The 23,650-nt window shown below is 45.0% G+C and overlaps 1 protein-coding gene across 3 annotated transcripts in view; it reads right to left on the bottom strand.

Moving 5' to 3' along the window:
• MYLK2 (myosin light chain kinase 2) overlaps nt 1-23,650 on the bottom strand; it is an 86,601-nt gene that overhangs the window by 34,166 nt on the left and 28,785 nt on the right. For all 3 annotated transcript variants that reach the window (XM_073580753.1, XM_073580752.1, XM_073580751.1), the window contains exons 3-7: nt 22,603-22,877; nt 14,337-14,442; nt 13,861-13,954; nt 13,530-13,639; nt 9,358-9,499 (exon numbers count right to left, since the gene is read on the bottom strand). In XM_073580753.1, the coding sequence (XP_073436854.1) occupies nt 9,358-9,499; nt 13,530-13,639; nt 13,861-13,954; nt 14,337-14,442; nt 22,603-22,877 (727 nt within the window). The remainder of the gene's footprint in view (nt 1-9,357; nt 9,500-13,529; nt 13,640-13,860; nt 13,955-14,336; nt 14,443-22,602; nt 22,878-23,650) is intronic.

The raw sequence follows: 23,650 nt of genomic DNA, 5'->3' as shown, positions 1-23,650 counted from the left end.
CAACTCACCACAGACAAAGATTTCCAATCCAAAACTGGATTATGGATTTGCAACCAAGGAAACCCCAGAACAATGGTATCATGCAAATTATGCAACACCAAAAATCTGCAATTTTCTTGATGGTCTGGGGCGACCCGCATTACCACCTGGGTCCAAAACTGAGGTTTATTCTTCGCCAAAGGAGTAGCATCAATACCCCTCAAAGGGATAGGCGTCCGCAGAGGTGTCATAGGAAACCCACAACGTTTAGCAAAATCCAAGTCCATCAGGTTCAGAGCTGCTCCCGAATCCACAAAAGCCTTGGCGGAAAATGTGGACAGGGAGCAGATCAGAGTAATTGCCAGAAGAAACTTAGGTTGAACACCACCCACAGCAAATGTGTGTGCAAAACGTTTCTTTCGTTTAGGGCAGACAGAAATAATATGAGAGGCATCTCCACAAAAAAAACACAGCTTATTACGCCTTCTGAACTCCTGACGTTGCGCCCTAGACAAAACTCTATCACATTGCATAGGTTCAGACATTTGTTCAACAGGTGGCAACACCTCTCGTGCAGTTTTGCGTTCACGCAAACGCCGATCAACCTGAATGGCTAATAACATAGAATCGTCAAGACCAGAGGGAACAGGAAATCCCACCATAGTAACTTTTACAGTTTCTGACAAACCTTTCTGAAAGAGAGCTGCCAAGGCACCATCATTCCACGTAGTAAGGACCGCCCACTTTTGGAATTTTTGACAGTACAACTCTGCAGAATCCTGACCCTGGCTCAATGCCAACAGGGCCTTTTCAGCCTGATCAATAGCATTAGGTTCATCATACAACAACACCAAGGCTTGAAAGAATGTGTTCACATTAGTTAGAATAGGATCATCAGGTTTTAAAGAAAAATGCCCAATCCTGGGGATCGCCGCGCAGTAAAGAGATGACAATTTTAACCTGCTGCGCGGAGCTCCCCGATGAGTTAGGCTTCAAGGCAAAAAATAATTTACAATTATTCTTAAAATTTAGACCGATCCCCAAAAAACATCAGGAGTAGGGATCTTTGGTTCAGCAGCATGTGAATGAGCAAGATAGGCGGAAATTCCCTGCACTTCAGCAATGAGCTGCTCCACACGATCAGACAATTGCTTAATCTCCTTTGAGAAAAAATTCCCCCTACGGACTCAGAGAAATAGAGGAAAAAATATACACAAAAAAAATGACACTTTTTTTTTTTTATACAATTCTTTCCTGCTATTGAGTACCCTAGAATCTGCGGTATGGCTGGTGATTCTGTTATGAATGAGTCACCGGAGGAGGAAAAAGCAAAAACACAAGCTAAGTCCGGAAAACCGGAGAGGTTGGTAGCTAGCGGATTGCAGACCCCTGATCCTATTCACCACAACTAACAGTAGCCGTGGGGGGTTCCTACGGTGCCCTAGACCCCTCGTCACAGCCGGAGAGCTAAATAAGCCTAAAGAAAGGGGAAATCTAAACTGCCCAAGAGCAGACCCCAAAGCAATAGACAGCCCCCAACATGTATTTTCGGTGAAAAACAGATGAAAACACAAACACAGACAGAAAGACAGGCTGAGCAAATGATGGGGCCCAACTAACTAGATAGGAAAGGACAGAAAAGATGCTGGCTGCAATCACGCAAAAAACCCTGCCAAAAATAATGTCCAACACGTCTGATAGAAAAGGCCCTGAAGTCACTAGACTTCAAAATCACTATATCAGCACTCAGGTATATTCTGAAGACAGAGCAAAGAGATCAACTGATCAGAGACAAAAATGGAGTTCAGCCCGTCCCAACCAGGGCAGGCTGAACACAAACACTAAGTAAACAGACAAAATCTCATGGAAAAATAGCAGAGCAAAAACTTAGCTTTTAGTAGACAGGAACTAAACTGGATGCCAGAGCTCAGAGCAGAAAGGATCACCAGCAACCCTGTAGGGCGTCGGCTGCCTTATATCCACTCAGAAATTCCGGATGTCCAATCACACTCCACCTGTTCAGATGACAGGTTCTTCCCATCCAGATCAATTTCACTACCTCCTTTCACCAGCAGAGGGAGTTCATCAGACATCAGAGGTGAAGGAGAAAATGAACTCATAACATCCCACCTCCCTACTCTGGTGAAGTTCTTAGGAAAATATCTCTTTTTATTAGCAAAAACCCTCCTGCCCCAGTCCTAATGTTGGGGGACTTTAACAAATACCTCAATCCCTTCTGGGATAAATTCCACTCAGGTAATATATCAGAGCTCCCCCCCCCACAAAAATGGCTGCTGCACTTACTGAGTTGGGTCTTCATGATATTTGGTGGTTAAAAAATCCTAAACTTAAAGTCTATTCCTGTTACTCCTCATCCCACCACACATTGTCAAGAATTGACTTGGCGATAGGTTCTGATTCGATGCTGACTCTGGTGGCCGAGGTCGAATACTTAACAAGAAGTGTTTCGGACCACTCACCTATTAGAGTGCAGCTGAGATGGGGAGCTGACGGAGTGAGGAGTTGGGCCCCCTGACGGCTAAACCCAAATTGGCTTCTTCTGATTAATGGAAATACTATAGAAGGGTGTATTAAGGAATATCTACATCATAATATTGACACCGCCCCGTTAAACATTGTCTGGGATGCTCTTAAGGCTTTTTGTAGAGGGGTTCTTTCAAAAGAAATTTACCAATTTAAGTCCAAATCCAGAAGTTTGACATCCTTCCTCCGTGAAGAAGTAGGTAAATATGAACTTGAATTTACTAATACACCATCAGACTCCAGTGGGAGGAGGCTCAGAAAGTATACTCGGACCAATTACTTGACAAGGCTGAGCATAAACGTTTTTCTATAAGCAGAAGTTCTTTGAGGCGGGAGAAAGTACGGGACACCTATTGGCTTTTGTTATTAAGGCCCAGGAGGGCTTGGCCCATATATCGAGTTTACATAATACAGAGGGGGTAACTATCACAGATAATAAGGACATCTTAGCAGAGTTTAAAAAGTACTATTCTGAACTGTATGCTTCTAGGGCCCCGCCTTGCGAGGGAGAAATGGACACATACCTGTCTAAGATAAAACTTCATAAACTTTCTAAGCAGGCAGTTGAGGAGTTGGATAGGCCCCTGACGATTGAGGAGCTGGAGTATGCGCTTTCAGGGTTTCCGAATGAGAAGGCCCCCAGGGTCGGACGGTAACCCTGGTGAATTTTACAAACGCTTCAGTAGTGTTTTACTGCCTTAGCTGCTAAAAGTCTTTCAATCTGTAAGTGATACGGGTCAGCTCCCTCCGTCCATGCTAGAGGCTATTATAGTGGTCATCCTTAAGCAGGGTAAGGATCCCCTCCATCCTGAATCTTACAGGCCCATTTCTCTACTCCAGACAGATGTTAAAATTCTTGCCAAAGTTCTCTCGGTCAGACTGGCTAAGGTTATTGCTGGGCTCATTCATGAGGATCAGTCGGGGTTCATGCCGGGGAAGTCTGCTGCCATTAATTTGCGTCGGTTGTTCCTCAATATGCAGTTAAGTTCTCCTGAGGCGGGGGCCAAGGTGGTGCTATTGCTCGACACAGCTAAGGCCTTTGATACGGTTGAGTGGCGTTATCTTTGGAAGATTTTAGAAAGAATGGGGTTTGGCCCTAAGTTCTTGGCCCTCATTAAGCTACTCTATAATGGTCCGTCAGCTAGGATTAGGGTCAATGGTGAGTTGTCTGGGGTGGTGGCGATGAGGAGGGGAACAAGACAGGGATGTCCTCTGTCGCCCCTCCTATTTGCCATCGCTATTGAACTCTTAGCATGTATTATTAGGGCCTCTAAGGAAGTGCGGGGATTTAGGGTGAGGGACCTGGAGGAACGCATTTCGCTCTATGCGGACGACATGCTTCTGTATCTGGGGGATGCCTATTCCTCTATTAGACCAGTTATGGCTATCCTTGAGGAATTTGGTAAGTGGTCGGGCCTCCGTATAAATTGGAACAAATCGGTACTTATGCTTATAGACCCGTGTGTAGACATGCAGAGGTTAGAGGAAACCAATATTAAACTGGTAACAGAATTTAAGTATCTGGGGATCAATGATACAGCTAAACCTGTTGAGTATGTGCCTCTTAATCTGACACCCCTGTTAGATAGATTTGTAACTAAAATTGATGCATGGTGTAGACTTCCCCTATCAGTTGTTGGGAGAGGAAATCTCATCAAAATGGTTTTAATGCCCCAACTGCTCTATGTACTTCACAACTCCCCGGTGTGGATCCCGGCATGGTGCTTTCAGAGGGCTCATAGGTTATTCAGATAATTACTTTGGGAAAAAAAAAGCAGGCTCGAATCCGTCTGGAGTACCTACAAAGAGAAAAAACAAATGGGGGGACTGGCTATCCCGAATCCTTGGATCTACTATCTGGCGGCTCAGATTCAGAAACTGAAGGGTTGGGATCAGTGTGGTGCACTGGAGAAAAATTGGGCGACTGGCAATTCAGAATAGCCCCTGGAGAGTACCAATGTATATGGTATACGCCCGGGGAGGGGGAAACAAATTATCTCAAGCTCCAACTCTGGCCTTGATCTATAAGGTTTGGGATAGAGGATAGAGGAAAGCACCTGTTGGGTGGTTCTGATTGCTCTTTGTTTACACCATTGTGGCATAATCCTAGTCTCCTGGAATTTCAAACTTTAGAAGGGTGCTCTGATTGGGAGGCGAAGGGGGTGATGGCGGTGGCACACATTCAGTCTAATAACACATTAAAACAGTTTGAGCAACTGCACACTGAATTTGACATTCCCCATAGGTTTTTCTACAGATTTTTACAGCTCCGGCATGCGTATGCAGCTCAATTCAAAACTAGAGATCTTAGTATAGATCCTAATCCCTTGACAATGTTGGTGGGGGCTTGGGCTCCAGAAGAGGACCGATTTCCTCCATCTATAGAATACTTCTCAATGCATTCCACGATAAGTACTCCCTTTGCACCAAAGCTAGATGGGAGGAGGATGTTGGCCAGCTCTCAGATCATCAATGGGACTATGTATTGAATTCAGTGCCTTGTCTTTCGTTATCGGAGGCCCAGAGATTATTGCAGGTGTATCTAATACATAGGAAATATAAAACGCCTGTGTTCTTGCATAAAATCACAATAAGGAGTGACTCGTGCTGCCCCTGGTGTAGCCTACCTGATGCACACCTTATGCATATGTTCTGGGAGTGTCCTCGACTTGGACGGTTCTGGAATAATGTTCTGAATACGCTGTCAAGAGTTTATGGTACAAGATTGCTCCCTGATTCAAAGGTCTGTGTGCTGGGTACTGGAAGCAATCTGCACCCCCGACGGTGGAGGGGTTTATTAATAGAGTCAATAGTTCTATAAGGCTGGAAAAGGAGTGTATTAAAAGAAAAGCTATCGGAAAATTTGATAAAATCTGGAGCCCCTGGCTTAACACCCCGGGTTTGCCATCCCAAATTTTGCTGCTGGAGAATCTGGTCCCTATGCTTCGCTAATTATGGTACCCCTTATTCCCTCTTGGTTCCATATGATCTCTTGCTTTATTGCTCATTTTGTACTATGTGCCTGACTGTTCATAGTTCTATGCTGTACAAGTCTTATCTTGTTTCATATTGACCCCCTTAAGAATTGTTTGGGTTTTTTTTTTTTTCTATTATACACTTATAGGTCACATTCTAAAGGACCCACGGTTACATTAGTTATAATTTGATAATGGGGGGGGTTGTGTATAAGAGGTATGTCTCAACTCTGTATGTTAAAACTGTGTGTGCCTTGTCTCAACTTTGTAAGTTAAAACTGTTTAATAAAAATAATCTGATTTAAAAAATAATCGGGTTAATCAGTCCACTGGCACCTCTCCGTCTTTCTGTAATTACGGATTTCACCCCCATTTTGGTGAATTTTTCAGGATGGATTCGGGGTGTCCAGGGGCCGATGCGGCAGTCCAGCAGTTGGGGAAGGTTTGGAGGGAGGTTCAAAAGAACACTGGGGTGGCCCAGGGCAGACAAAAACATTTTGCTGATAAGCGGCGATCAGTAGGACCCAAGTTTCAGGTGGGAGATAAGGTGTGGTTGTCTACCAAAAACATACGTCTGAAACTCTCCTCCGTCAAACTGGGTCCCAAGTTTATTGGTCCTTATGAGATCATTGAGGTGGTCAACCCAGTTGCCTTTCACTTACGCTTTCTTCCGTCGCATTGTATCCCCAATGTATTTCATAAGTCCCTGCTTAAATCGTTTGTACCTTCCCCTGCTGAGTCTCGACCTCCTCCGCCTCCTGTCTCGGTGGACGGTCAAACTGAATATGAAGTTGAACTTATTGTCGACTCTCGAATGGTTCGCAGCTCTCTTCAGTACTTGGTACATTGGAAGGGTTACGGTCCTGAGGATCGATCTTGGGTCCCGGCGTGATCTGTCCATGCTGATCGGTTGGTTTGGGCTTTTCATACGCGTTTTCCTGGGAAGCCTGGGGGTCCAATGGCCCCCCCTTGAGAGGAGGGTACTGTAATGATCCAGGCTGGGTTTTGTCTCGCCTCTCCTTTCCCGGTCTGGTCATGTCAGGGGTTGACTCTCCCTGCCTCGGTCTCAGCTCAGGTCTGCTATATCTCTGTGCTGCAACCTGTGTGCAGTGCCAGTTATATTACTTGCCTTCGGCGTGTAACTGGCACTGGTGAGTACCTGATCTGTCTTGGAGTGTTCATCTGACCTGACCCGTGTTTGCTGACCTTTGGACTATGTTCAGACTACCCGTTTGTTTTTGCTCCTCTGCTTATCCTCGGCTTATCCACTGTTTCTCTGGCATTCTGACCTTAGCATGTGACCTGACTTGCAACTTTGCATTTCCCCTTGGTACTGCGCTACTCTCTGGTATAGACTCGGCTCTCTGACTACTCCGCTGCCACCTAGTGGTCACTTCGCCGTGTTACTGCTGGTTTGCTTCATTGCAGAATTCTGTTGATTCTCCACTCTGCTGCCATCTAGTGGAGTTTGTGTTACCCTGCAGAAACCCACAGTAGCACAGCGTGACATCATCATTCATATTCTCTGAAAAAAGGAAGAAAGAAAAAATTCTGCTGGGGTATGTAAACATTTGAGTACAATTGTAAAAGTGTGCTGATAGATTCCATTTAAAGGGATTGCTCACCTCTGGGAACATTTTTATCAGTACATAAATTGTGTACCATTTTGTTTTTACAGGCTTTTTTTTCCCCTCAGTTTCAACTTTGATGTTTTCTTTGGTTAAAAATTATGCAAGAGGAGATAGGGGAAAAAAAGGTAAAAAGAATTAGAACCTCCTCCAGTGGACCATCAGAATGAGCTAGCTGACAGATTGTCAGTTAACTCATTCTACAGCCAGCAATAGAGAGTGCAACCCAATGGTTATAGAAAGCAAAAGTTGCAAAATGTTAAAATTATTTTTAGCCTAAAATCCATGCATTTTTTGCAATAAAATTTTTACCCCCAAAAGGGTAACAACCCCTTTAAGCCATTTCATGATATTTCAGCAAGGAGCGTCACACTGTTTGTGCTACCGCCTTGTAGATAAGGCAGCTGTGTCTATACGGAGCCAAAATGTGGGGAATTATTAGTAGGGCTCATGGACAGGTTGGCAGAAATCTCCCTAACCTAATATTACACAGGTGCTACTGTCACTCCTTACATAGGACTGCTGTGTGTACTTGGGAGGACATTGATAACAAGAGGTTTCCAAGGACTGTGTGTGCAATAAACAGATATCCCATCCTGGACCTTGGTTACAGGGAAAGAACTTACTGTGAGTTTTTCCGCAAAGGTCACAGGTCATATCTGCAGTAAGCAAAGGGATGGAGCCCTCCACCTAATCCCTAGGATTGGGATCCTGGGCATCTCATAGGTTCCTATTAATAGGCCCAGACTCCTTCACCCTCAGCGACGCTTCATAAACAGGCCTGGGACCATATATCAATGAGAATCTGACAGGGGCAGGAACCTGAGCTGCAGCTTACTGAACGTTTGGATCCGAAAGGATCTCAAAATGGCAAAATTCTGCAGCGTGTGGGATAAATGGGCCTATAATGGGAGAGTGTGTGGGTCATCAGGGGTACAGGATGATGTGGGGGATTATTCGGATCAAGTGCACTCCATGGTACGTGCAGGACAGACATCCAAGGGGGCACAGGTTTTGCATTGCCGGATCTACAGTAGATGTAAAATACTCCAATCACATTCAAAGCTGCAAGTAGGATTCTGTTGGTTTCTTGTTATAGAATGTAGGGCCAAAAATCTCCCTGCTGTTACCTGCTAGGTGCAGGATGTAGTCACATGCAAGCTTTGGAGGCTAAGGTGGTCATCAATCAGTAGCTAAGAGACCGACCATGCGGCTGCTATGGGGTTCTGTGTGGGGGATGTGGGGGCTATCATAAAGTGTTAGGAGCTTTGGAGACCATCAACTGTATGTGCGGCGAACTGTGGTGGGGGGGCTATAATACTGTGTGGGGGGCTTGTGGAGGTGATCATAGTTTATGGAGGGTTGTTGGGACCATTGTCCTGTGTATGGGGGCATTATACTGCATGTGGGGGCCATCATACTGTGTGGGGTGCTGTGGACATGTTCACACTATATGGAGGGCTGTTGGGGCCATCATAGTGTGTGTAATGGAACTGTAGGGGCATTATACTGTGTGTGGGGGGGGTCTGTAGGACCATCATACCTTGTGGGGGGTCTCATAACGTCTGTGATGGAACTGTAGGGGCATTATACTGTGTATGGGGGGGGCTGTAGGACCATCATACCTTGTGGGGGCCTCATAACGCCTGTGATGGAACTGTAGGACCATCATACCCTGGGGGGGCCTAATAACGTGTGTGAAGGAAGTGTCGGGGCATTATACCGTGTATGGGAGCCTGTAGGACCATTATACTTTGTGGGGGCCTCATAACATGTATGGAGGAACTGTGGGGACACCATACTATGTTGTGGGTATTGTGGGGCTATCATACTGTGCATGTAGAGAGTACGGTGGAGGAAGTCACTATGGGCGTATCATACTGGGATTGGAGGGAATTTTTGTTGGCATCATACTCTATGGGAGCCATGAAAGGGGTATTGTTATGGGTGTGAACACTAAGGAACTGCAATAGGGACAAATGACTTTGTAAGCGCAATATTTGTCGTTCTCACTGTCTTTAAATGTAAGGAGATTCGCCCTTCTATAGCCGCACTTAATTCTTTATTTGGATTGGAGGTGGGAGTATGGAATTCAGACTTCTCATATGGGGCCCGATTATTTTTTGTCTATGCCCCTGGCCTCAATAATAAAGCTGTAATAGTTGGGGGGCCTCTGTTACAGATTTTTAGCATCAGGGCCCAGGATTCCACTGTCACGACACAAGATATACCTTCAGATCCAGGTGAAGCACGTACATCTGGTGCATATAGAAGATCCCTTCACAGATCTGGCGCACAAACACCATGGCGTCCACCTCCATCAGCTGGTAGCTGTCATCAATAATCCTCTCAAAGAGCTCCCCTCCCCCCACACTGCGTAGCATGGGTTTAATGTGGAGTGATACCAGAGGGAAACAGAATGAATGAATCAGACATAAGAATCAGGAAATGACATAGAAAATGCCGCAGTTTGTTGCATCTTCATGGGATAGGTGATCACATTGATCTGTGGAGGTCCAACTGCTGGGACCCACACTGACCACTGCTCCATTCATTCCCGATGGGGTTGCAAAACACTGCATTCAGCCTCACAAAGAATAAATTAAGGGTATGTGCACATGTTGCGTATTCTACTGTGGATTCGCAGCAGATTTTGCCCTGCGGGTCCACAGCAGATTCTGCTGCGTTGTACAGTACCATTATATCCTATGTAAATTGAAAAACGCTGTGCACATGCCGAGAAAAAAATCTGCACGGAAACGCTGCGGGTTCATTTCCGCAGCATGTCAATTCTTTGTGCAGATCTGCAGCGTTTCTGCACCCATTGACTTGCATTGAGTCGGGCATATCCGCAGCAAAACCGCAGGTCTAAAAAAGATCTGCGGTTTTGCTGCGGATGAAACGCTGCAGATCGGGAGGAGAGAAGAGTGTGGGCGGTGACTGTGTGGGCGGTTACTGTGTGCGTGTTGCCGGGGTTGTGCAGGGGGATACCGGGGCTGTGCGGGGTTGCCGGGTCTGTACGGGGGGTTACTGAGGCTGTGCGGGGTTGCCGGGCCTGTGCGGAGGGGTATGTATGCAGGGGCTGTGTCTGTATGCAGGCATCGTCCGATGGGACTACAAGTCTCATCGAGTTATGCCTGCTACACTGACAGTGAGTGACACATTAGCCAATGATGGGACAGTAGTAGTCCCAACATCCGGCTAATGTGTTGAATGATGTAAAAAAAAACAAAACATACAGAACATACATATAACATACAATACACAACATAGATTACATACTTACCAATCACCTAATCCCCGAAGCCCTCGTCTCCTTTAATAAAAATAACATAATAAACCAACCTATACTTACCTTTCCACTGTAGTCCAATTAATAACGAGGGTCCCACGATGATCTCCCCTATAGAACAGTGACATCAGGTGCTCTACAGGAGCTCCAGCGATGAAATGACAGGCGGAGGTAATCCTCCGCTGTATATCCCTCCGCTGCTGGGAAAGAGGTCCCGTAACACTAACCCTAATTCTCATGCAGCATTGCTGTAAAGTGAGACCCTGAACTCAGGTAACCTCAGTGATGCACTGCAGGAGGCATTGTCTCCTGTCAGTTCATTACTGGGAGGCCCTATAGAGCGGTCACATCACCAAATGTCACTGTTCTATAGGAGAAATAGTCATGGGACACTCGTTATTAATTGGACTGCATTGGACAGGAAGTATACGGTTGGTTTATTTTTTTTTACTTTTTATCATAGGAGACCTAGGGCGTCGCTTGGATCTGGGAGTGCAATAAAAATATGAAAACCGTGTTGTGTTTCATTTCATTAAAATACTTTATTCTTATGTGTGTGTTTTTTTTAACTCTTTAAAACTATAAGATTAATAATGGACGCCTCTCCATTATTAACTGGGCTTAATGTCACCTTACAATAGCAAGGTGACATTAACCCCTTATTACCCATATCCCACAGCTACACAGGAGTGGGTAGAGAGGGGCTAAGTGTCAGAATTGGCACGTCTTATAGATGCGCCATTTCTGGGGCGGCTGCAGGCTGGTATTTGTAGCCGGGGGGGGGCAAAATCCATGGCCCCTTCCAAGGCTGCGAATGCCAGCTGTCTGCGTAGCCGTTCTGGCTATAAAATATAGGGGGACCCGACTTCATTTTTTTGAGTGAGTCCCCCTATTTTAATAGCCAGTAAAGGCTATGCAGACAGCTGCGGGCTGATATTCATAGCCTGGGAAGGAGCCATGGGTATTACCCCCTTCCCAGACTAAAAATATTGGCCCCCGGCCGTCAGCTTTCCCCCTCTGGGGCAGAAAATTGCGCGGGAGCCCACGCCATTTTTTTTCCGTTTTTTTTAAATATATATGGCTATATATCTATAGATATAGCTATGGAACTATCTATGGACCTATCTATGGATATGTCTATGGAAATATCTATAGATATATCTATGGAACTATGTATAGATATATCTATGGAACTATCCATGGAAATATATATGGAAATATCTATAGATAGATAGATAGCTAGATAGATAGATCATCTATCTATATATATATATATATATATATATATATATATATATATAATATCTATCTATCCCATATTTATCTATCTGTGTGTCTCCTTGTGTACTGGAGTGTGGGTTGGACAAATGTAAAAGAGGAGGTTGGACAGAAATGACATCACAAATCTTTTTTTGTGTTAAAAAAACATATCTTTATTTAGCTTACAAAAATGCATACAAATCCGCAGGCAAAACCGCACTGAAAAACCGCCGCAAAAACACATAAAAAACGCACCTGCGTTTTCTGCCAAGAGATGCGGATTTTGTGCCGAAAAATCCGCAACATGTGCACATACCCTTACCCATCGGCAGATCAGGGAACTTTTGACCCTGTTACAAAATGGCGAGGCGGGATGGATACCTGTCCCCATTATAAGGGTTCCAGAAGTGGAAGGGACACCCACCAATCAGCATTTGTCCCTTTCCCAAATCAGCTCCATTTCTGCTAGGACTCACAGCCTACATGACAGATATGTCATTGCTTCCCTGGGCATCTATAAGTAATGGGAAGAGAAGTTAGCTACTTCCAGCTACTGATGGCTTCACATGACTGATGTATTACACTCTAGAAGCAGAAAATCATGTGGAGGTGACTTTTCTTCCCATATTTGAGACCCAGGATGAATCAAGAAGTGTTAGATTCTTTGTGTGACTGGGTGACAGATAAAGCAGCCTCATGAGAGCTAGTATGACTGACACTGGTGTCAGATAGCTACTTCCTGAAAGTGGGAAAATTCTGGAGCACATACTACTGCACATTTTAGTGGAGATTAACCTTTTTTTAAACTTTTTATTTGGAATTTCAGAATGGGATACATTACACAACGATAAGAAAACCATTCATGGTTATTGATCGGGGTTCCCCTTTTAGGTTGTGTGCCCACGATGCGATTTTTAAGCGTTTTTGCTGCGATTTTCAGCGCGAAAACGCTGCGAAAATGTTTAAAAATCTTGTACAGAACGCACCCCATGCATTCCTATGGCATTCCGCACATGCTGTGCTAATGCTGCGCTTTTTTCCACGGCGGAATCGCATCGCGGAAAAAATCGCAGCATGGTCATTCTTTTGTGCGGAATCGCAAAGAATTGCCGTGATTCCGCACCCATAGGAATGCATGAAAATCGCTTACTTCCCGCATGTGGCTATGCCCACCATGCGCGAAGTTAAGCGTCTCATGTGCAGTTGGTACCCACGGTGTGGAGGAGAGGAGACTGTCCTCCAGGCCCTGGGTACCATACCCTTGCAAAAAAAAGAATAAAAAATCAGGGTATATTTACCTTCCGACGTCCCGCTCTGCCATCCCGGGCCTCAGCGTTCCCAGTAATGCCTTGCGGCAAGGTCCTGTGATGACGTAATCTCGCGTGACTCTAGCGGTCTCGTGAGATAGCTATAGCAACACGAGACCAACGTCATCACAGGTCTCGCAAGGCATTACTGGGAACGCTGTGGCCCGGGAAGGCAGCGCGGGATGTCGGAAGGTAAATATACCCTGATTTTTTAATTATTTTTTACAGTCTTTCTTTTACTATTGATGCCGCATAGGCAGCCTCAATAGTAAAAACCTGGTCACACTCGTCAAACACTATGTTTGACGAGTGTGACCAACCTGTCAATCACATTCCAAGCGATGCTTGGAAAGTGCTTGAATATCGCACGCCAAAATCGCGGCAAAATTGCGAACATAATCGCGGTAAAATCGCGCAGAAAAAAAAAACAGCGTGATTTCTGGGAAGGAGTCCGGTTTTCAGTGTCCGGATTTAAACGCAACGTGGGCACATAGCCTTAATAATGTTATGTTTGCAAATTGCATTTTGTTGTCTAATAACTTACTATTCCAAGAGCAGGAAAATCTCGGTTGGATTCTCCACTGCATCAAACATCTGAATGAGGTTGGGATGATTCAACTGGTTCATGACATTCACCTCGTTCAGCGCCATTTCCTGCAAGACATAGGCAATAAACCCCAATATAAGAATGATGGAACGAGAGCAGAAGGCTAGAGAATTTTATTGATGGAGGGTAATCTGAGACGGGATCTATGTGACTGGTTGCATCATGGCAGAGTAGTGGAGTATGCTACTGCTGGCAGATGACAACTGGAAGCAATTGCACACGGAGACAGGCTGCAGCCTCCTTAATGAAGGCTGAAGTCTCTTATTACCCGATCTTTCTCACTCTGGACTTTCAACACTTTGGACACGAGTTGAAGGCCGCTGGACTTCTCTGTGCACACGTGAACTTCGCCAAACTTACCGCTGCGCAAAAGTCAAAGTTCAAATTAGTCCAGATTTTAATGGCATCGAAAATGCGACCATGTTAATTATATATCATGTTAATCATACATACACCCCATGGATTATCCCACCCAAAAATATAAAACACAATGCGACACCCTCTGGCATCTTAGCAGTGTGCCATCTGGTGCTTTGCTCAGTACCATGCTACTATGTGGCCCAAGTCGTACAGTGAGAATATATAAAATGTCTATTATTTCACCATCCGGCAACGTCAGCACAATAATAAAATCGAAATGGAATTTCCCTTAATTTCACCACCGGTAAACCATATTTTTATAACTTTTGAGTAGAGTTTGCCTTTAGTTTTTCCCGCGCTGTGTACCTGCATAAACTATCTCACCCTCCAAGAATCTCATCCATGTTCAGATCATATAGGTCACTGACATTTCCAGTCCGGAGAGTTACTAAGCGGTGGGGGAAGGGAGCTGGAGGCGGAGGGCAGTCATCTGTCAAAATAAAATAAAAAAATTAAAAATATATATTTGATTTATTCATTTATTTTCCTGACTTTTACGGCACCATTAATTCCACTGCACCTTACGGAAATTTCTTTAATCTCAATGTTCTGTTTGTTAGAAGACACTAAGGCTACTTTCACACATCAGGTTTTCGGCGTCAGGCACGATCCGGCGTCGTGCCGGAGCGCCGGATCCGGCAAATGTTTCGTAAAACCGGATGTGACGGATCCGTTTTTCTGCCGGATCCGTCTTGCTCTTGACAGACAAAACCGGATCCGTCTCATCCGGTTCATCCGGTTTTCGACGGATTACGCCGGATCCGGTTTTTAAAATCGCCCCTTGTGGCCTTCCGAACGGGATTGGCTACTGAAAAACTATATATAGCGTGTTCCTACAGCCCTTCTTTGACAGGTTGTAGAGGAGAAAGTGCAGGTTGGAGAGAAGAGCAAGTTACTGGCGAAGATGGATGTTGTGATTGGAAATATTTTGAAGAATTTGGCGGATTTTACAGCGGAGGCGAATCGTTTGAGGGTGATTGTTCTGGAGAAGGAGAGAGCGAGACAGCAGCAGCGCATCAGGCATCGTAGACGACATTTGTGGATACACCCCATCACAGCCAAGAGAATGACGCGTGGGGTCTATTCTACACTCTGCATGGACCTTAGACGAAACCCGGATAAATTTTTTGGATATGTTCGGATGAAAATGGAGAATTTTGATTACTCGGTGGAGCGCATTGCACACCTCATAAGAAAAGCGGACACCTATTGCCGCTTCTCTGTTTCACCCGCAGAGCGTCTGATGGTGACTTTAAGGTAAGCCACATTTATTGGATATGCTCGCATCAGAGCACACTTTCACTGCAATCTTGTTGGTGGTAGTTTGTATCTCCAAGTGTTATAGCTGAGTTTTGGTATGTAATGCTGTGATTTTAAACTAATTGATTGTTTTTTAATTCCCCACAGATTTCTTGCAACTGGAGAATCCCTTTCGTCACTGCATTTCCAGTACAGACTCGGGATTTCCACCATATCTGGAATAGTGAAGTACACATGCCGTGCACTGTGGGACTCCTTAGCTGAAGAGTTTTTACCAGAGCCCACAACAGAGAGGTGGATTGAAATTTCAGAAAAGTTTCAACAGATATGTCAGTTTCCCAACTGCTTGGGAGCTGTGGACGGGAAACATATCCGCATTGTAAAGCCAGCCGGATCGGGATCGGAACATTTCAATTACAAGAAATATTTTTCAATTGTCCTCATGGTCATCGCTGACGCGGAATACAAATTTATTGCTGTTGATATTGGGGCCTATGGCGGCTCCAATGACTCTCAAGTTTTCAAACTGTCTGCCATGGGGCGTAAACTGTATGGAAACACCTTCCAGTTCCCACCCCCTAGACCGCTGCCGCAAACATCTGGTCCACCTATGCCATTTGTCTGTGTAGGGGATGAAGCCTTCCTGCTGTCAGAACACCTTTTGAAACCGTACGGTAGCAGAGGATTGTCAAGAACAAAACGCATTTTTAATTACCGCCTCACAAGAGCAAGAAGAATGGTTGAATGTACCTTTGGTATTCTGACAGCCAAATGGCGGGTCCTATTGACTGCGATCAACCTCAAGACAGAAACTGTGGACGAGGTGATCAAAGCTTGCGTGGTACTCCACCATTTTGTTATCTGCAAGGAACCCATTTCCATTGAGGACACCTCTGAAGAAACCACCTTGCAAGATTACCATGACATTACCACTAGAAGTTCTGTGACGGTTTCCGTAATGAGGGACAATTTTGCACTATACTTTGTCACCTCAAGGCAGAGTACACTGGCAGGATGACAGAGTGTGAAAGATTTGTGCCCTTAACCAAACTTGTGTACCTTCTGTACCAACAGTATATACCTTTGCCAACCAAAGTTGGCTATCTTGTCATGGTCTTACTATTTTTACCTTTAGGCCACAGGTGTGTACCTGATTGTGTTTTATGCAAAGTATTTCACCTTTTAATAAAAGTTGTGTACATTGTTAGGAAATCACCAACAATAAACACAACTTTTTAGGTGAAATACTTTGCTTCAAACACAACCAGGAACACAACTGTGGCAAAAAGCTAAAATTTACTCACAGTTATATACCTGGTTTTGAATACCTTTTTACCTTTGAAATACCCTGTATTTAACCTTTTTTTTTTTTAAACATAGTTCGCCGCAGAAAGAAATGACAGACAACCATTGTAAAACGATAATTTAACTTTTATTTAAAATATTTTTTTTTTTTGTAAAATGTTTTTAAAGTGAAAAAAACTTTTTTAATAAATGTTTTAAACCAAATGACCATTTTTATTAAAAAACACATTATAAATCTGTGTAGTGTGCGGTGGAAATACTGCTGGAGGGGCTGCGGGACACTTCGACACTGGGAGTGTGGAGAGAGGACTGGGATCGTGGTGGGAAAGGAACAGTTAGAGGTGAAGGTGTGGAAAAAGCTACAGAATGGGTGGACATGTGGGAGGCAGAAGAGGTGGTGGGCGGTGGAGTGGAGGGTTGGGCAGGGACTGTAGGAGCAGATGATGTTGATGGCAAGTTGTATGGGGAAGGAGTTTGGTACGGGGAAGGAGTTTGGTACGGGGCAGGTTGCTGGAAGTGGGGAGATGTCTGGTACTGGGGAGGTTGCTGGTACTGGGGAGGTTGCTGGTACTGGGGAGGTGGCTGGTATGTAATAGGAGGGTGGAGGATGGAAAGTGGCTGGAGGGGGTGCAGGTGGAGGAACTACTGGGGTGGGAGGAGGAGGTTGGGAGGTAACGTGCTGGAGAGCACCGTGGCATGAATGCATTACATGCATCTGCTGGGTAGGAGAGAGCGTTTCCATGTGCTCCACAACAGACCTGAAAAAGGTGTGGTTTGGCGAAGATCTTGCTTCTGAATGCATGGTTTGCAGAAGTGTCTTCACCTCCAGAATGCTGGAGTTGATCTGCTGAAAGCCTGCGGAGATTTGCTCTGACAAGACTTTGACAGTTCTGGAAAGATGCATTCAGATGCAAGAACTCTGGCGCATAAGTCTTTTCCTGACCCCTCTGCCGCTGCCGCCCAGTACCCGCAGGTGTACTAGAGGTGGCAGGGGCAGAAGGGTGGGGTAAAGGGAAATCGATCTCCTCACCAGCAGCTTCATGTAATGTAGGCGGCCACGATGCTCCGGTGCTGGTGGATGGGACAGATGGGTCGAATGTGTGGGAAGGCTGGGAAGGTGCAGATGTACCGGGGCGGTCGAAGTGTCCCTCGGTGCCGGTCTCCTCAGGGATCGCCTCAGAAGGGTCCAATCGTGCAGGCTCCCGAGTGCTGCTCACCGTGCTGTGGAATAAAGAGAAAAAAAAACAATTAAAATAGTGACATGGTATGGCCCTGGCTGAAAAAAAATTGTTACATCTAAACATTTTTTTTTCACATGTGGTGTGTAATATTTACCTTCTGGTGACCATTGTATCCCGGAGGAACGACAGGGCTCGTGCGTACTTGCTCCTGCGTCCTCCAGATCCACTCGGGGCCCGCATCTCTTTATTGAACTCCTTCTTGAAACGATCCCTCACAGACCGCCACCACTTCACAATTCTGTCCCCTGAAACGAGAAAGGACAAAGTGGTTAGTATACAACATCAGTGTTTCCCAAACTCCAGTCCTCATGGTCCCCAGGGGTCATGTTTTCAGGATTTCCATAGTAAATAGAAATCCTGAACACATGATCCGTGGGGACCACGAGGACTGTTGTTCGGGAAACACTGGTTTACATCAAGCAACCGGTACTGTATATACTTACGCTCTTTAATCTGGGCCCGAGCATCGAGGTCCTCCCAGCGGTCCTCAAGGAGCGAACAGATTTCCTCCCAGAGTCGTCGGGTAACGATCAGGTCAGCATGGTGGCGGTCAGCCATATTCCATAGCGGCTCCCTTTCTCTGACGAGATCGATGAGATGGTCCACATCAATTCCTCCATCCTCACCGTCTGAGTCGGGAGCACGCTGTGATGGCTGTTAAAGTAAAAGAGAAAAATAGCAAAATTAGTCACCACACTTAAGACATGAAATAAAAAGTGTACCAAAATTTCACTTAAATATTATACTTACACGCTGGTGACCGCCGCGTTGCTGTCGCCGACGACCCTGGGAGGCACTGCGAGGACCTCTTGGCCGAGCACCAGACTGAGAAGACTAGAGAAGAAAAGAAAAAATTTATGTCTTTGGATGTAGGCATTTGTTTGCTGTGTGTGGTCTGCAGAACATTGTTTTCTATGTGTTGTGTGTAGTGTGATGTTGTGTTTCTGTGTTTGATGCAAAAAACTTACCAATTGTGAGCCCACTCCGGGTGTCTGTCCACCCCTTCCTTCTTCTTCTGGGAGCTCCTCTTCAGCTTGTGATTCCTGTTTTGAAATAAAAGGCAATGAATAGACATATATTACAGAGATGATGGATTTTGGAAATAAAAACTTACCGTCAAACGCTGACGATGCGAGGGAGGGCTCCCAGAAGAAGATGTGCTGTGTTCCTGCTGGCCAGACTCCATGCCTGTGGGTGGTGCTGCTGCTGCAAGTGCTGCCAGTGCTGCCACTGCTGCTGCTGCTGCTGCATCTCTTGGGCGGCTGTTGAATAAAAGAGAAACAAAGGGCCAATGAATATCTTGATATTCCATGGCCCTAGTTTGGAGGAATGGGGGATTTGATAATTACCTTCTCTCATCTGCTGCTGGACTCCCCTCCCGTTGTTCAGCATGCTGCTCCATTTGGGGTGGTGGTGGTGCTGATGGTGCTGCTGCAGTGGTCTCCTGCCTTCTCCTGCGCCTGGTGGCTGTCTTGGGTGGCATGTTGGGTGTGGCTGAGGGTCCCACTGTCATGCTTTTATATATGTGTCTTGTGGGCAGAGCTACTGAGCATGCTCAGACCCAAAAAACCGGATACGGCCACCGGATCCGGCTGTTGCCGGATCTGGCGCATTGCGGCGCTCATAGGCTTTCATTGTGTGAAAAAGCCGGACACGCCGGATCCGGCGTGTCCGGCTTTTTCGCCGGAGACAAAAAATGTTACAGTAGCCGTTTTTTCCAGACGCCGGATTGCGACACATTGCCGGATCCGGCGAAAACCGGATGAAACGCATGGCCATCCGGCACGATCCGGCGCTAATGCAAGTCAATGGGGGGGGAAACTGGATCCGGCATTGCATTTCGCCGGATCCGGTTTTTGTCAAAAGTGCCGGATCGCGCCTGACGGCGAAAACCTGATGTGTGAAAGAGGCCTAAGCTAATCACAGGGTGCACTAATGCTAGGGTTTCCAAGTGATCAGCTGTTGTCTGTAGTGACATTTTTAACAAGTGTTAAATTCTTCTGCAGTGCCCCCACAGGAGAAATTAAGTATTACACAGTTCGCATTGAAATCATGTTCTGTCCTTCAGAAAACTACTCAATTAACCCAGTCTTTGCACACCCCTTTAAAGAGAACCTTTCACAAAATTTTTAATGTTGAACTGGACACATGATGTAATAGTGACTGCAGAGTGGAATAAAACTTTTTTTTTTTTTAGAATATTGCCTCACTGTTGTGGAGATATTAACCCCTAGTACGCCGATATCGGACTCCCCCTGTTTGGTGTGGGCTCTGGCGATGAACCCACACCTTTCCAGGCACATGACAGCTGATTTATACAGCTGACATGTGCCCGCCGCAGCCGCGGGTGGTATCACGATCCACCCACAGCTGTTAATAGGTTAAATGCCACTGTCAATCTCTGACAGTGGCATTTAACTCACGATTCCAGCAAGTGCACTGGTAATACCACCCTTCGGTGACCTCGTCACGTGATCGCGGGTCACAGATGGGTTGGCATGACAACCAGAGGTCTCAAGCAGACCTCTATGGTTGTCACTGCTGGATTACTATGAGCGCATCTTGGTGGTCAGCACTCATAGCAACTGAGCATTTCTGCTACATACAGGCGATCTGATCATCGCCGGTATGTTGCAGAGCTGATCGGACAACTGCAGCTACAAATCTCTCATGGAGACTATTGAAACATGCAAAAAGTAAAAAAAAAAAAATATATATATATGTTTTTAAAAATATTTAAAAGAGTATAAAAGTTCAAATCACCCCCCATTCGCCCCATTCAAAATAAAACGGTAAAAAAAAAATCAAACATACATGTTTGGTATCGCTGCGTTCAGAATCGTCCTATCAATATAAAAGAAGAATTAACCCAATTGTTAAACGGCGTAACGAGAAAAAAGTAAAAACGCCAGAATTACTTTTTTTGGTTGCCGCAACATTGCATTAAAATGCAATAACAGACAATCAAAAGATCGTATCTGCATGGATTTTTTTTTCACCATTTAAATAAAAAATAACCTAGACATGTTTGGTGTCTATGAACTCGTAATGACCTGGAGAATAACAATGGCAGGTCAGTTTTAGCATTTAGTGAACATGGTAAAAAGTAAAATAAAAAATAAACAGTGGGATTGCACTTTTTTTTTGCAATTTCACAGCACTTGGAATTTTTTTCCCGTTTTCCAGTACACAATATGTTAAAACCAATGATGTCGTTCAAAAGTTCAAAAACTCTTCTCGCAAAAAGCAAGCCCTCACAGGGCCATTTTGACCAAACAATAAAAAAGTTTGTCCGGGAAGAAGGGGAGCAAAAAATGAAAATACAAAAACAAAAATACCTAAGGTCGTTAAGGGGTTAACAACTAAAGTATTTGACACCTACAGACTTAAGGGGGTTTTACACATAGCGATATCGCTAGCAATATCGCTAAAGCATCACCGATTTGGTGACGCAGCAGCGATTTCGCTAGCGATATCGCTATGTGTGATACTTGCCTCCGACCGGCTCCCCCGCTGTCCATCGTTGATCGCGCAGCTCCATTTCTCGTCGGGCGCTTCCTGCTGGGCTTCCTGTGGCGCCGACGAGCGACGCATGGACGCGGACGGGAGGACGTCAGGATCGCTGCGTCTGAAAGGTAAGTAACGACTGCTGCTGCGTCGCTACATCGCTGTGAGATCTGCCTGCGTGGCAGCTCACTAGCGACCATTTAGCGATGCACCAGTGATCCTGACTGCGTCATATCGCTGGTGCATCGCTAAATGTAAAGGGGCCTTTAAGTGGGTGTTATCAGATAGTTTTCACTGGGGGCATGTACTATTTCTTCCAGTATGATGCTGACCAATCATAAGCCGGTAGCTGTACTTGGGGGGGGAAAGAAGAGTATACCATAACCATATTTTACAGCAGGTTTCTCAGTGTGTGAGATGCATAATGTCAGATGATTAGAAAGCACAATTGCCTACAACTGGACATTAACCAGAATTTTGTATTTGAGTTTGTTTTATTCTTGTAAAATTTCAATACACAAAAAAAAATCACATTAAAAATAAAAAAAATCACAGATGACTATTACCTTTCAGATAAGGTCACTGTGGACGGAAGGGGCAGTACAGCTGAGTTTAATTGTATCACATTTTAAACACTTCTATCAGCTCTCCTCCTCTCATAGCACTGTCAACTTTGCTGTACTGCTTGTCACCAAACACTGCCTGTCTGTACATATGTCAGTTATCACACAAATTTCTGTTATGCACAACCAGTACTCCCTTTGCATAACAGACAGGCTGCTCATGTGTCCGATGTAACGACGCGCCCTGATCTCACTGCAGAGTGATTACATGTTGATTGAACACAGCACAGATAAGTGTGATTACTGACACACTCAGTAATCAGTGAAGTTGAAGGAAGGATTTGTAATGTGACACAGCCAAACTCCGTTGTACAGCCCTTCCAACCACAAATACTCATGCAGGAGCTTAGATGAGGAGATCATGGCTGTATCATTACATCTCACAGTCTATGAAGTCTACTTAAAGCTATGGTGGAGGCGAGTTTTTCTTTCCCTTGAGTGCTGCTGCCTACTTATGATGGGTCAGCATCTGGTAACAGCCAGTTGGAATTAAAAAAAAAAGTTCACTATTAGGTGCCAAATATCTTGCTTGCTAAAATAAAGAAAAAATGTTTTATTCCGCTCTGCAGTCACTATTACATCCGGTTTCCAATTCAACATTAAAAATTTGGTGAAAAGTCCTCTTTAAGTAGCCAGTGATATTCTTGCCCTCACCTATAATTTGGAACACGTCTTGTCCAATGATAATCACTGGGCTCTGCAATTCTCTCTCCAGCGCTGCGGGACTTAGTGGAACTCCAAATTTAATCCCTCTCGCCAACATAGACAGGTCAGAAGCCCCCTTTTCCATAGGTGCCACGTCCGTGAGGCTGGATAATAAATTGTTTTCAGTTGCCAAATTTAGATTAGATTTCCGTGTTGAGACTTCTTTTGGATGCTCAGCATCTTCTACAGGAGAATCTTCATGTCTACTTTTTATCATCTCTGACCTATCAGAAAGGATGGTAAGTATCAGTGTAGCCAACTGCAACCTATCAACCTCTAGCACAGTGATGGGCAACCTTTTGAGCTTGGTGTGTTAATATTCGCCAAAAAAAAAAAACGAGCATAACTCGGGTGGTGTGTAACATGGAAAAAAACAGCATAATTTTGTGATATTTATAGTTTAAATAACAAAATTGTATAATTGTAATATATAACTGGATTTAGTAAACCAAAAACTATTTAACTTACCTGTTTAGTGACTTCTTCGCTCATCTGTCAGTCGGTTTCTTTTGTTGGTCTTGATATTATTTAACTTGTGTGGGGTGCCGTGATCTAAGATAAGTGAGGGGGAGCTTTAACTAACCTGCCTATTAGTGACTTTTTTGTTGCTGAATTTCTGTCACTACCACTTCCTTTACTTAACCTTGTTTTTTTATTTTTTGGGTTTTCCATCAGGGGGGCAGTGACAGAAGATAGAATTAGGGCTCATACTCACTTGCGAGAGACTCGCATGATGATGGTCAATTAGAAATCCACGACACTCCAGAACAGTTGATTGGATGATGGTTGCTGTGGTTGTGGTTGCTGGTAATGGCAATCACAGGGCCCCCAGAGATGCATCCTGTTATGAATGAGTCACCGTAGGATGCAAAAACAGAAATACTAGCTAAGTCCAGAAAACCAGAGAAGTTGGCAGCTATCGGATTGCAGACCCCTGAACCTATCAACAACAACTAGCAGTAGCCGTGGGGGGTTCCTACGGTGCCCTAGACCCCTC

The sequence above is a fragment of the Dendrobates tinctorius genome, unplaced genomic scaffold (assembly GCF_039654945.1).
Source record: "Dendrobates tinctorius isolate UK_male_01 unplaced genomic scaffold, ASM3965494v1 ptg000065l, whole genome shotgun sequence".
Taxonomy (NCBI): Eukaryota; Metazoa; Chordata; class Amphibia; order Anura; family Dendrobatidae; genus Dendrobates; species Dendrobates tinctorius.
The sequence above is the reverse complement of the archived record's forward strand: the minus strand, read 5'-3'. Positions and strand labels throughout refer to the sequence as shown.